At 37.0% G+C, this 14,322-nt stretch overlaps 1 protein-coding gene across 9 annotated transcripts in view; it reads left to right on the forward strand.

Annotated features, from left to right (window-relative positions):
- Positions 1-14,322, forward strand: part of STAU2 (staufen double-stranded RNA binding protein 2) — a 170,003-nt gene that overhangs the window by 17,808 nt on the left and 137,873 nt on the right. For 5 of the 9 annotated variants that reach the window (XM_068186589.1, XM_068186632.1, XM_068186617.1 and 2 more), the window contains exons 2-5: positions 954-1,161; positions 2,213-2,358; positions 7,006-7,165; positions 9,452-9,587. In XM_068186589.1, coding sequence (XP_068042690.1) covers positions 963-1,161; positions 2,213-2,358; positions 7,006-7,165; positions 9,452-9,587 — 641 coding nt within the window. In that variant the 5' untranslated portion in view covers positions 954-962. Of the gene's footprint in view, positions 1-953; positions 1,162-2,212; positions 2,359-5,048; positions 5,072-7,005; positions 7,166-9,451; positions 9,588-14,322 lie in introns of those variants that run through there. The other 4 variants (XM_068186610.1, XM_068186638.1, XM_068186644.1 and 1 more) reach the window with 3 other exon arrangements.

Here is a 14,322-nt window from a genome sequence, read left to right on the forward strand (position 1 = left end):
TTTTTCCCAGATGACTGACAATGACTGGTTTCTCTCTTAATTGAGTGGATTACCTGGGATGCCTGCAGGCCTCTAAACTGCTCCTGCATAGTTTTTCCAGCAGCAGGAGTTTTCAGCCAGTAGCCCAAATTTTGCCAAGGAGCATACTCCAGTGAGTAATATGAAGTGTTGCCCTAACCCTGGTTTGTTTATGCATGTCGACCTAGCCTGAGAACAGGTTTTGGCAATAAAGAAACTAATTTGAGCAGATGAAGAGATAATTAGTACCTGGCATATTCCAGGTAAATGTTTTAGCCATTGGATTAAAGGCTAGTTTAGGAAATCCTGGTACCTCTACCAGTAATTTATGCAAGGATTTTGAAGTACTTCACTCGTTGACTGAATAAGAAGTGATTTTTTTTTAAAGAACTTGCATCATTGGTGGGGTTTTTTTGCTTGTTTGTATTTTCTTCCTTTTTTCTCCCCCCACCTTTTCTAATTTTGTACCAGGCCAAAAAAAAATACAGGGATTTTCTCTTGTGTTCTTATTTAATACATGAGAATAATTTCTCATGTTTCATTGGAGAAACAATGGCAAAAGTTTGCAAGTTTGCTATGGCAGTTGGTTGCAAAGTCATCCTCTCTTGAAGATACTGGCAAGTGCTTATCTCATCTGCAGAATAATTGTGTAGAATTTAATTCTAGAATAGTAATTATTCCTGCTGTATTTCAGGCAGCATTGAAAAGCAGAACCTGGAGTCAAGGTGTGCGGGTTCTTCTCCAGGGATGTTCTTTGGCTCTGAGCTCTGTTTCTCTGTGCCTCCATTTGGAAGTAATGTTAGCAGAGGCATGACTTTTGTGGACAGTTTTGTGACCCGGATCCAGGAGCAAAAAAGGAGTGTTGCTAATACCACTGTAGTCATTGGACAGTCAAAATGCAGAGTGCTCTGCTGATAACAGTGTATTTATTGCAGTGACAGGCAATGGCACAAGTTAAAATGCAGACTACAGCAAACCTGTCTGGACCCACCATGGCCCCTGTGGTGCTACCCCTGCCAGTTACAGCTACAAATGCACTGAGTCTGCCATCCTCAATGAATGGATCCATTTCAGAATCGGCTGCCAGCTGTAGCAGTCCTACTGCCAGCCTTGTGGATCCCACGTCTTTGATCAACTCACCAGGTAAGCTGGTCCAGATATATTTTCTTTGGTGTTCAAATTAATCTTTTTGATGACTTGTTAATTTAAAAAATAATTATTAGGTCTTAAAGAGGATTAAAATAAAGGAGAAAACCCATGTAGAAAAATGTTTTGTCTAAATAAACTGTTTACTAAGATTAGTTTCTTTATTGAGCTCAGATTTGGAGTGAAGTTTTAATCAATGATATAAAAGCTCAGGAAAGAACATGTCTATTTTGTCAAATTCTCAGTGTATCTTTTATAGAGAAGCTTTAGTGGGGCAGGAAGGTCTCCAAGTTTATTTCTCTTCCCTAGAACAGAATGTCTTCTGAATGCTTGGCAGTATTTGGTGTTTCCTTTGTGGCCTAATAAATGCTGTAGTTTCTATGCTGAACTGGGTGTAAAATGCAGAAGTGTCGTCCTAACAAGCAAGAGTGACAACGTGTGTGTGTTAGGGATAAATACAAATAAATTTCAAAAAACCCATAGAAAGTAAAACTGTCTAAAGAAAGCAGAACTAAAACCTTAAAGGGGGAGGTGTTCTATGGGAGTGTTCTGAGAGTGACTTCGGTATTGTGAGAAAAGTGTAAAACTCTGGGAAGAAGCTGGCAGAAACAAGTGGGGACTGCAGGGTTTCATCTACTGTATTTGTCTCATAACTCTTAATGTTACCCACTTCTGCTTCAAAGAGTGGAAAAACTCAGAATTTTCAATTCTGAAAGAGTAGTCAACTCCAGGAACTGGTATATTCCTGACAGTAAACTTTGGTGACACAGAAAATATAGAATATGCATATGCTATCCTGCACTGTCATCTTTCATAAAGACATTTTGGAAAGAAATAGTTTTGGGGCTTTTTTAATTGCATGTAATCAAAAATTGTTATTGTGAACTACATAGTCTCATGTGATTAATATATAAATGCTATTTAAACTTTATATTTAGCATATATGCAAAAGTTGTGGTTAGCCAAAGTATTTCCTTTTTTAAGCATGCTGCTTTTGCAAAGCTTTGTGAAGTTGTGAAGAGTACATTTCTCCACAAAAACTTTACAGACTCTTTGTTTACAGCTCCTCTCCAAGATAACATGGCAAACCCCAAAGAGAAAACTCCAATGTGTCTGGTAAATGAGTTAGCCCGTTTCAATAGAATTCAACCCCAGTATAAGCTTCTGAATGAAAGAGGGCCTGCTCATGCCAAGGTAAGGTCACAGTTCCAGGTGATGAGCCATACCTTACATGCTGAACAGATAATATCATGGTTTGAACAAATGTGCTTGTCAAACCCAGCTACATTTCTAGTGTAAGGGCTTTCTTCCTGTTCTTTATTTTGCTGCTCTTTTATACCACACTTTCAGAAAGTATGCCTGTGTTTCTGTTACAGAAGCCCTGTAGATAATTTTGTACTTTACTTTATCTCTCATCTTTGAATTTACATTTGCTGGTCTTTATGTAGACCTCATGAAGGTCTTTCCAGGGTATCACCACCCTTCCTTAATCTTTCTGGGGCATTTGCTTTTTAGGCTGCATGAATCTTTCTCCACAGTCAGCATGCCTCTGATAACTACCTCTGCATTTGTTTCATGGTAATGCAGGTGATGACAAATTTGTGACTTTTTTTAAAGTGCTTATTGATGCAAGTTTTTGTCCATGAAGTTGGTAGTCTATCTTGCATTCTAGGGTACAAACTTTATTATTGTGCAACTTTACAATGTAGGGTTATACTAAAACTCATAATGTGATTATAATACAGAAGTTTCTAGTGATTTAGCAGCTAATTTTGGCCACTTCATGGATAGATGTCCAACTTAATAAATAAAAATTAGGATGCTTTCAGATGATGGGGAATACAGAGGAATATCCTCATGGTATTGTTTGGATATAATTTTGAATTTCCTCCCTATTTAGGAGCAAACTGGGGGAGGAAAAAATCCTAGAAAAATCTGAGACACTGCCATAATTAGTAGTTGCTTTATACATAGTATTTCTGGAGTGGCCAAATCACATGAGGCAGCAGGGCCAGGGTGTAGATTAGTAACAGTTTCAGCTCCTCGTGGGCTGTCTCTGCCCTTGCCCCTTGTTCCTGTGTTGCACACTATGTTGCCAGCTCGTGCAGAACTGATCCAAATCACTGACCTTCAGCTCTGGCTAGTGATGCTGAACGTGTTACAGTGGTGGAAATGATGTCAGCAGGTGCGGGACTGCTTTTAACATCCCTTGTTGCAAATGAAAATTGAAGTGCTTTTCCTCTTCCTGGAGGTGTTTGGCACCACAGGGTACACTGGCTGGTTGGTTTTAGGTTGCAGCATACTAAATTTGTTGGGCTTTCTGTAACTTCTCACTCTTGTGTTTATAGTGTTACCTTTTTTTTTCCATTTATGTGAAAAAATAATTGCTTTGGTTGCGGTGTGGTTTTGGCTGTTTACATTTCTCAGCAGTAAGGCGATTTGAGTTATATGATGTTTATATTATGCTTAAAATTTTAGTAGGATAAGAAATTGTTCACAGATGGAAGGGGGCGCCCTTCTCCCAAGCAACTGGCAACAGGATAAGAGGACATAACCTCAAACTGTGCCAGGGGTGGTTCAGTTTGGACATAATGAAAAATTTTTTGACTGACAGGGTGGTTAAGCATTGGAATAGACTGCCCAGGGAGGTGATGGCATAGCCATCCCTGGAGGTTTTCAAGAAATGACTGGACATGGCACTTAGTACTATAGTTTGTATGGTGTGGTGGTGTTTGGTCAAGGTTTGGACTCACTAATCTTAGAGGTTTTTTCCAACTGTATTGATTCTATGATATATTTGTTATTACTTTTAAAGGAGTTGATATCAGTGGAATGATTTAAGTCTGCATTACCTGCACTTCTGATATCCAGATTTTCAATGACTTTCTTAATTTTTCAATTTTTCAATTCACCTCATTCTTTTCATTGTGCTTACAGTGGTAAAAAAACCAGTTATGTGCTCTATAGACTCAGAAGGATATTAAGTCTAATTTTAATCTGTGTAGTGAGATTAAAAAAAAGAGAAATTAATGAAGAACAAGGGTGGTATTAATAAGATTATGCAGGTTTTGACCTATGAAAAACTAAGAAAGAGGTTAAATTTATTATGACTCTCTTAGCAGTTTAGTATCATGTCTTGCTAGTAATATGATTATATACTTGACAGAATATGTGAAACAGACATGACTCTGTCCTGGGAAGCATGACCTGAAGGATGTAGTGCTGCTGTTGCGCTTGGCCATTCAAGGAGCTTCTCATATTGCTTTTTTCCTACACATACTCTGTTCTTGACCACTGGTGGTTTTCACAATTTTCAGACATATTCTACAAGATAGAATATGCATTTCTACAATATGCTGTTCTACAAGATAGAATAGCATTTGTGGTCTGTGTCATGACCACAAATGCTAGTAAATTTTTATGCCCTTTTTTTCTAGTTGTCTCTGGAAAATAAGTTTAGACAATTGGGGCGAAATGGAAAACTAGAAACAGTGCAGTTGGGAGAGAAGTGGCTCTTACTAACAGTGCAGTTAGGGTTTCTAGGAGTCTGCTCTCCAGGTGGATTCTTCGTCATAAGAAAAATCAGAAAGTCTTTGTTAGCATAAATGATGTTTTGGAGTACATAAGTCAGATTGATCATATCTTCTGTCCTTCCACATCAGTGTCATTTCAGGACACAAATTTAAAAGGAATAGTATCAAAAGAAAGTGGATGGTGGTACAGAAAAAAGGGAAAGGGGTGAGGGATGTAGCACTTCAAAAACTGGGAAGGAGGAGAGAAGGTTTCACATAGAAGAAGTGAGGAGTAAAGAGTTGTCGGAGCTTAGAGAGACTGACTGTACAAGCACAGCAGAGTGGAAACAAGCACAAGCGTGGTGGCCTTTGCCTTTCTGCTCTCTGGACATCAGGTGAATTATGTTGGGTGTAAGGAAGAGAAATTTCCTCAGGTGAAAAATGTCTCTCAGTCAATAGCAGAACTGTTAGCTCCGGTATTCCAGGACTTAAATGTTCCACTGTCTGCTCCAGAGTTTGGATTTAGGCAGGTTTATTCCTTTAATAAAGGAGTAAACCTACTTCTATGTGTAGGTTTTTGCAGGAGTTTTTTTGGCAGATGTGTTAAGTGAGAAGGTGCTGGCAGAAATTTACTGAGCAAGCCCTTTATCATCTGGAGTTTCTATTTATTGCTTTAAGCACTAAGAGTTATAGGTAGATAAGTAGCTGTTATTTATCATATTTTCATTTAAATTTGGGATTTTCCCCTATAAAAATGTTGTACTGATAGTTTCTTGCAAAATATAAAATATATAAACTTCAGATCCAGAAATCAAATTTCAACTTTTTTATTAATAAGGATATATGTTTGTAGGTAATTTATATAATTATGGGTATTTAGCTCTAATACCCATCTTAGCTTTCAGATGGGGGTAGGGTTTGACAGAGTGTAAAATTAAGAGACTATTTCTCTCTTTCTTCCATGAGAAAATTGTTGTGACTGCTGTGGCAAAAACAACATGGCAATAAGAGCTGTGATACAGGGACTTGCATTGTGCTTCTGAAAATTACAGTAGGGCAAAACTCAAGGCTGTAATTAAGACACCAGTATGTATTTATAGCATTCAGTTTGAATGCAGCATGTGCATGGGCAGAGGGCTGAGTGGTGAGACACATACATACTTGTGTTCAAATGCTTGTTTGCAAATACTTGCTAAAAAAATGTATATGTAAAGGCAAATTTAAAGTTTGCCCACCATATTAATCTCTAAAAACCTGGTCCTGAATCTAGCAAGTTTAAATAAGTTTATAAATTAGAGAGCTGTCAAAATTAAAATTTTACTTTATATACTTCTCGTACTAATATGTAGATATTTTTTTTCTTTGACTCAAGTAAGTTAGTCTGTTTTCTGAGGTAGGTGATTCTTAGTTTACTGTGTGTATCTGACTATTAAGTCCTGCCTTTTATCTAGTGATTATATGGCAAATATATTGAGTTTCTAGCTTTTCTCCCCTTGTTCTCAGATGCTCAAATTTAAACAGAACATTTATATATCATACAGAAGATAGACTCCATCTAATATCTTAAACATGCGTTGAGTTTTATCTGCACAACTTGCACAGCATGGATACTTGAAATAGCCCTCTATGACAGAATTTGAAAAATATGGTTTTTATCAGTTAGTCCATTTCTGAACTCTGGATTTTTACAGTTTCCGTCCTCACTATAGATTTTACGTTAAGAACTGTAGTTTCATTAAAAAAGATAATAATTCTTTTGCTTCTTACTTTATCTATATGAACATGCTTGGGTTGTGACTCTGCCCTAACAAAAGGCATTATTTTTAGAAATCTGGGTGTGAAATTAATTCACTCTGTAAAGCTATCTGGGCCAAATTCTCTGCTGCCTTGAGAAGTGTGTAGTCATTTATATTCATACATAATCATTAAAAATTGATTTTTTTTCTTGTAGCATGTTTAGTATTTGTTTTCTACAAGTAAAGTGACTAAACATACTCAAATATATGAAGAGATGTGTTCATAGCTGACCTGTACATAGTCTTCCAAGAGCAGAGAATCAGTTTGAAGTTATTCTTACTTGGTTTAAATATTATTCTGTTCTTTGATAATTGACATTACCATTACACTATTTTACTTTGTGATTTGAAAGGCCAAAGGTTGCTCACTGATAAGGTCTCACTGATCTCTGGAGGAATCAGATGCATTATCTGGGAGTTGAACACAATGAAAAGAGAGCGTGGTTTCTCTTCAGCCCTGGAAGCTTTTATACAGATTGTTCTAATCCACAGTGATAATCTTGCCAGTGTTTACCTGTTCTTTGTCTTTGAAGATGTTCACAGTGCAGCTGACTCTTGGAGAACAGACATGGGAAGCTGAAGGAAGCAGTATTAAAAAGGCCCAACATGCTGCTGCTAGCAAAGCATTGAATGAAACTACCCTTCCCAAGCCAACGCCTAGACCACCCAAAAACAATGTAAACAATAATCCAGGTATGACATTTTCCTCTGAGTGTTAGATCTTGTTGAAGTGTTGGTATATTATAGCACTAAATAAGTAATTTTAACAAGATGCTTAAATTTCTAGGATGAAAATCAACATAGCTATAGTATGACTGGATAATGCAGAATGTCTAGTAAGCTTTCATGGAAGAATTTTTAATGCACATATCTAAAATGGTTGAACTGTAAGGGAGTATATTAATTAGGTAATGCTTAGATGTGTTCAAAGTGATGGTGTGTGATCAATGATAAGCAGACAGGAGAAAACCAGACTGAATTAACTAAAACACATTTCCCAAAGCATTATTTTAGCTAACTTTCCAATGAAGTTGGCAATTTTATCCAGCCCAATCCTGTGAAATTGCATCTCTGGCATAAACAAAAAGCTGGGAACTTGAGAACTTTGACAGGTAATTTCCTGCATGCTAAGTTTTGCTTCAGAGCAACCTGTGCTTTCAGAAAGCTTTCAGGTGGCTTTAAAAACTTATTTCAATAATAGAAAAAATGTATACTGGTCTCTTGCAGCCTTCTTTTTGAGCTGTTACCTGCAAGTTGCCTTCAGTGCATGCAAAACCTTGTGAGGTACACATCTCATGCACATGCTCAGTAATCTGTTCTGTCTTGATCAATAAAGGAAAAAAAATAACAACTTCATTTCAGACTAATGTAAAGGAAATCAAGTGGTGAGAATCTTTTCTCATTTTTATTTTTAAACAATCCTTTTCCCCTGCCCCTTTTCTGTTTTCCCCTTTTCCCCTTTAATTTCTGTCTGCCCCTCCCCTCTTTTAAAAATGTATTCTTCAGCCACTTTCTTAAAATGAAGTAATTTTGCAGTTTATCTTCTCTGTGTTGGAAAGAGAAAAGCAGGAGTAAATTTCCTTTAGAACTTGTGAGTATTATCCTGAGCATTGGCCATGAAGGATTGTTTGAGAGTGGTGTGGTAGTGTTCTCTCGCTCCTTTGGAGATCAGTACGTTGCCTCTCCAGACCCAGGTCACTGGTTTTGCCCTGTTTCCTTCACAGTCACTGTGACTTTGGCTGCTTAGAAAGCAGAAGACTCAAACCTCTGTGAAAAGTGATCCTGAGTTTGGTTTTTGACATTACAGATTATTACTGAGTTTCTAGAGTTTTTTGGCTTTGAGCATATTCTTAGATGGAAAATCTGATAACAAGAGGAAGAGGCTTTAAGAGAATTAATTAAAAATTTTATCACTTAACACTGTAATTTTTCTTCAAGAAAGGTGCATTGTATATGTGCAGGTATCTTTTCATCAAAATGACATTTTGTATTTTTATAAAATTTTGAATTCATAGTAATGTCATGCTCTGGAAATTATAAAAATTGTTGTTGGTATAAGTTTTTAAGTGTTACATAAACATTTTCATCACTTGGCATATAAAGCTTCAATATCAGACTGGAAAATTAATCATATCTTTTTTAAGGGTAAATTTATTTGAATCTCTCATGAAAATACTTTTAGAATATATTAACTTCTTTTTATTGGAATGCGCATTTAGCTTATTTAGGATTCTCTTACAACAGTGCAAGAGGGGATTACTGTAGCTGAATATTTTATCTAAGAAAAAATAAAAAAGAAAGAAAGCTGGATGTAGCTTATTTGTCATTTTTGAAACCATGCAAGTGGGCAAGTACTGGCTGCCTTCTGTTTTTGCATTCTGTCACCAGTAGATGGCTGTAGTTGCACTGATTTCCAGGAGCTGTATGCCCAGTCTGTTAGATCACTCCTATGATACCGTTAGTTCTTAGACATAGTCTTAAGTTTTCATGCAAATAAAACATTTTTTCTAACTTGTTGTCAGATTCCTGAATAAATGCAGTACTGCCTGTTACTTCATGCTTGTTTCAATGATGGTCTGTTCTATTTGTGGTTTTCTTTAATGGTATTCAGCAGAAAGACACATTATTCTATTATCTTTCTAGTTCTTTCAGGAAGTATCATAATGTATTATTAGGTACTTAGGAAAGATGAATAACCAGCTTGACGATTACACTGACTTTCTCATTCATATGTGAAGGTTAATCCACTGAAATTACATAGAGAATGCACTGAGAGAGATTTTTAAATGTTCTTTCTCATTGCTTGTGATTAAGTTGGCATCTATATTTCCATCTTTTACAGAAATTGAAATGTCTTTTTAGTTGCATCTTTTTAATTTAAGTGTAAAAAAAAATTATTGAAGGTCTCTATAGCTCAGTCCTACTTGTGTGTTTTTCAGTGTTTCTGGTTTAAGCACCTTACACTGTTTTTTTTTGCAGGCAGTATAACACCAACTGTGGAGCTGAACGGTCTGGCGATGAAAAGAGGAGAGCCTGCCATCTACAGGCCATTAGATCCAAAGCCAATCCCCAATTACAGAGCAAATTATAATTTCCGGGGCATGTACAATCAGAGGTTTGTACTCTTTCTGTTATTTTATATTTTTATCCTTATGTCCTAAATCTTCATAAAGTTTCTAGGTTATTTCAGAGTAAAAGAAAACTAAAAAATTTGTTAAGAAGAGTCTGCAGTCTTATTTAGAAACATGCATAATTACCTCCTAAAAGAGACAGGTGCCCTAAGTTCATCACAAAGAATAAAGATGTGTCAAACTGCTTTTATTTTTTTTTAATGTGCATTAAAAAGCACATTACACAGCCATGGTAGTGAGGAAGAAGAGCATTAACTTCAGAGAGAGGTTTTGCTTTTCTTTGCTGTCATGTCATGTGATTAGAATCTGTGGCATCAAAAATGAAGCAATCTTTTCTTAGAAATTGAATATAAAATTGGAAGGACTGCATTTTGGTAACTGGCTTGAAACCATTATCAGGTTTCTGTTTTTTTAACCATTCTTCTTGGTCAGCTATCTAAGTTCCTGAATCCTCAATGTTTATTTAGGAAAAATCCTTTATGTCACAGTTTAGAAACCTGTATTCAGAACTATGTCAATTTGTAATCTGGAAAACTTCTTTCTCTGAGACAGGTTTTTTCCCCATTTTTCCATATTTGTCCCCAGAGGAACTGTATTAGACCAGGTCTTTTGAAGCTCCAAAAGTAAGACAAAATATGATCTGTGATATGAGAAAAGACCAAACCAAAACAGGTCAGAAAGTTCTAATCACATGTTTTATCAGTGAAAAATATTACCTTTTTAATAAAGCTTGACTTGATGGATTTCATGTTCATTTTTATGCATCTCATAATTGTCAAATGGATTGAGGGTATGAACTCTGGAGGAGTGTTTTGGTTCAAAATTATTGTTCATTAGAAATTGAATTTATTGCAATGTTGAAAAATTAAGGAGTTTTAAAAAAAAGCAGCATTTCAAAATTGTCTAAGGAAAATATTTCAGTTTACTTAATTCTATTTTACTTTTCCCCAGACTTTTAAATCATGATCATTTGGGAAGTGTAGGGTTTTAACACTTCATTCTGAGTTGGATTTTTTGTTGCTTTTTAAAATTTGCTTGGCTGGTGGGTTGTGTTGTTTTATAACAGCAATACCTAGAATTATAGAAGACAAAAAACCCCAAAATAAAATGGAAGAAACCCTTTAATTACTGTATGGAACAGTGCCTGATTTTTGTATCATTTGTCATATATTTCTAGTCACTGCTGACCTGTGTCTCTGCTTACATCCATCATGGTTTAAAAAGCTAATTATGGTGCTTGAAATGAGTTTAGTTAATATTTAGAAATCCTTCAATTATTTGAATTGCTTTTATAATGAGATTAGTTTGACTAGCAGATTTAACGCTATACTGGAAAAAATTAAAGCTAGTTAAAGGCATAAAATCTGGAATTCTGGAATCTGAACTTAATTATGGAAAAGTATTGGTGGAAATAGAATGTCAAAACGCTCAGCAGTTGCTAACCCTTAATATTTCTTTTCATAGAAAATGATTAGTGTGTCTAGCTCAATTTATAAGTTTGCTTCTTTGGAAACTTTCATGAGAGCCATGTTTTGGTGTTAGGGTAAAATGATACATGAAGGTTATTTTTCTGGGCACATTAGATAGCCAAGGCCACTTGATTTTTCTGATCACAAAACAAACAGTCTAGGTGGGACAGAAGGCCACAATCTGTGCTTGCTTTTTCATTGTGTTTATTTGAGTGCAGTTACCCATGCAGAATAGCTAATAATACTGTGGTTAGTAAATTGAGTAATAACTAACACTAAGTAGTAAATAACTGGACATACCTGTTTATCTGCATGAACACATACCCGCTGTGCACACGCCATGTACACACATGGTTGCCAGAGTAAAGAGGGAGCAGAAAAATGATCTGTATAGTACTGTTGATGGACTACTGTGTTAGAAATAATTGTTCATTGCCTTGTTTTGCATAGGGAGGTGCTGGCCCTTTATGATTGCAGTAAGAAAGGCACTTAGACTTTGTAAGGCATCATTTAAATGCTGTTTATTAGACCTGCTGGTTTCAGAAGTGGATATTGCAGATAATCTTCCATGCCTTCAGCTACCTTGGGCCCTGAGTGGTGTGGCATTGACCAGGACTGTTTCCCACAGGCACCACAGCGTGCAGACCTCAGCCTCAGCAGAGATTAACCCCTCTTGGTTATTCACACTCTTACAGGTTGCTTACAAGGAGACAACCCTGTCCGGAATAGTCAGCAATGATGGTACTGTGAAAACTTTGTGCTGTGCTGTCAGATAAAGGCAGGGCCGTGCAGGTGGTACCAAGGGGGAGCTGCCCCAGCTGCTGCTGGGCACGGGCCCTGCAGCTCAGCACAGCCCACGTGGCTCAGCCTGGCTGTGCTGTGGGGCACTGGCTGTGATGGGCACCATCCTGCACCTCTTCCAGTCAGCATGGCTTGGCATCTCCTACTCACCCTCGCCACAGGCAAGCCTGGAGACACAGTCTGGATCGTTTACAATAGCCAGTGAAGTCTGAAATATGAAGCATATGATGCAGCACCGTGTTATGTTCATGTGGTATAATATGTTACATTTATTTTCTTCTACTGCCACATTGTATTTAGCATTCATTTCCTGATTTTTGGGAATTGGGTAGCAGAATAGAAGTACTGCTGAAGTACCCAAGTAAATGCAAACTATTTAGACAGTTAAAAACAAGATATGATAATTAATGTAGATAATATGCTGCATTAAGTTTTTTTAAATTTTTATTAGTTTCTGACTGTAGATTATTTTCTGTTATTAAAAAAAATACAAAATGCATTAAGTAAATTGGAAGCTTTGTCTTTTATACTGTGTCTGCATTCCCTTTACTGATCTCTGTTTAAAGAAATGTGCTTTTCGAATAGGTGAAGATACAGACGAAGATTAGGAGATTGCATTAGGGAAACTCTGATACTGGCAAGACTAATGTCTTGAGGAAAAAAATAGACTATTAAGTTCTTTCCAGGCATATCTCTATACCAGTAAAGTCTAGTGTTTCAAGTGGCACAAAAGATCCTTTTCAGTACCTCATGGAAACATGATCTGAGAGTTGCAATTTGTATGCAAAATTTACAGCTAGATTCCCTGTCAGGCTAAGATGATTTATGTCAAAGTGGCAGTGATTCCTCCTCCTTCATTTGTCTCTAGACTTTGTGTCCCTGAATATTTTCTGCCTCCAGCACTGGAAGTTGAGCTGCTCAGAAATTAATCAATTTTTCGGGGGAGAGGAAAGCAGAAGTTACTTTTTGACTTACAATGACTGTACTTAGACATCTTCTTTTCTAGTCACACAGGAGCCTTCACCAGAGAGGGACTGGGTGTATTTGGAATGTAAGGGCAACTTAGGTTGATTTAAGTGTGTGAAGCTCTATTCTCTCACATACTGTGGAGCATATTTATATAGGCAGTATGTTGCACAGAGGATGTTGAAGCAGGTTTGTAAGGGGCCAACATCCATTTGCAAGGTCTGCAGCTGATGGCATAAATTTATAGTGATGGTGATAGCTACTTTCATAGGGAAAAGGAAAGCAAACTAGTGAGAGGAAGAAAGGAAAAGGGGAAAGTTTTCCTAGCAGTCAGCATGGAAAGCAAGTGATGTCCCAAATGAGCATCCTTTACAGGTGCTCTCTTCAATGCAGAAAATGTTCTCAGTAACACTTTCCCATAGTAATTCTGTGGTTTTTATCAGGACATGCTCTAGCTACCTGTTGCTTACAGTGCAGATAGTGCTGCACCAGGGTAGGTGTTGGATACTGGCTGTTTATAGAGCTTTGTGCATGCAAATCTCAGCATGGCAGAGAGCAAGATATTTATGGCAGTGTTTAACCCTATGGTAAGGTCTTAGTCTTGTAAGTCTCTTCCTATGCTAAGTTAGAAAGTACAGGGCAAGTCAGCTCCCCTCCTAGGGTAGCTAAGTAGATAAAACACAGTCCAGCTTGGAACTGGATGAGGTATGAATGTTTTCATGCTGACTTTTCACTCAAGATAGTGAATACACTACTGGCTAACTTGTTAACAGCAGTGGGTTGTTACCATTGTACTGCATATTGTGACAGGCTGATGAAGTCTTTGTGAGGCTGAGCTGAATCATGTGAAATTACCAGCTTAAGTCTCTGGTAGCTTGGGTATCTGTATACTACAGTTCATTTATTTCACAATGTAGATAACAACTTGGAGTCTTCTCTGGATTTTCTTTATTGAAGTAAAATCCATGGAAGCTTGGTAAAAGAAAGTTTGATGGCCTCTGATAAGACAGAGCTTTTAAAAAAGTTGTCAACTCTGAATCCAGCCATTTTAGACAACTTCTTATTTAACAAAGATTTCTATATTCCTAACAGAGATTATAATAGAGGAAAATACTCTTTTGGCACTCAAAATTTACCAGTTATATACAACCAATTTAAAAGCTCACAGGTTGGAATTTCAAGCAATTTTGCAACAAAAGCACACTAAGACCTTCCAGTTCAAACACTGTATGTTACAGAAAAGCAAAAAATGGTTAAGATTTCATTTTTATTGCTTCTTTAATCTAAGAGTTTTCCAGGCTGACTCTGGGGAAGGAGGTGTTGATGCTTTCAGGGCTGGGTTGCTAACTGATGTAGCTTGCGTGTTTGTCAGCACAGCATTTGGCATGAGTCAGGAGAACTGGCACGCTACTCAGCACAGCCCAAGCCTTGAGACAGTAGGTCAGGTTTGAAAACTATTGGCAGAGCTGAGGACAAAACATGT

Source organism: Anomalospiza imberbis, chromosome 1, assembly GCF_031753505.1.
Source record: "Anomalospiza imberbis isolate Cuckoo-Finch-1a 21T00152 chromosome 1, ASM3175350v1, whole genome shotgun sequence".
NCBI classification, from domain to species: Eukaryota; Metazoa; Chordata; class Aves; order Passeriformes; family Viduidae; genus Anomalospiza; species Anomalospiza imberbis.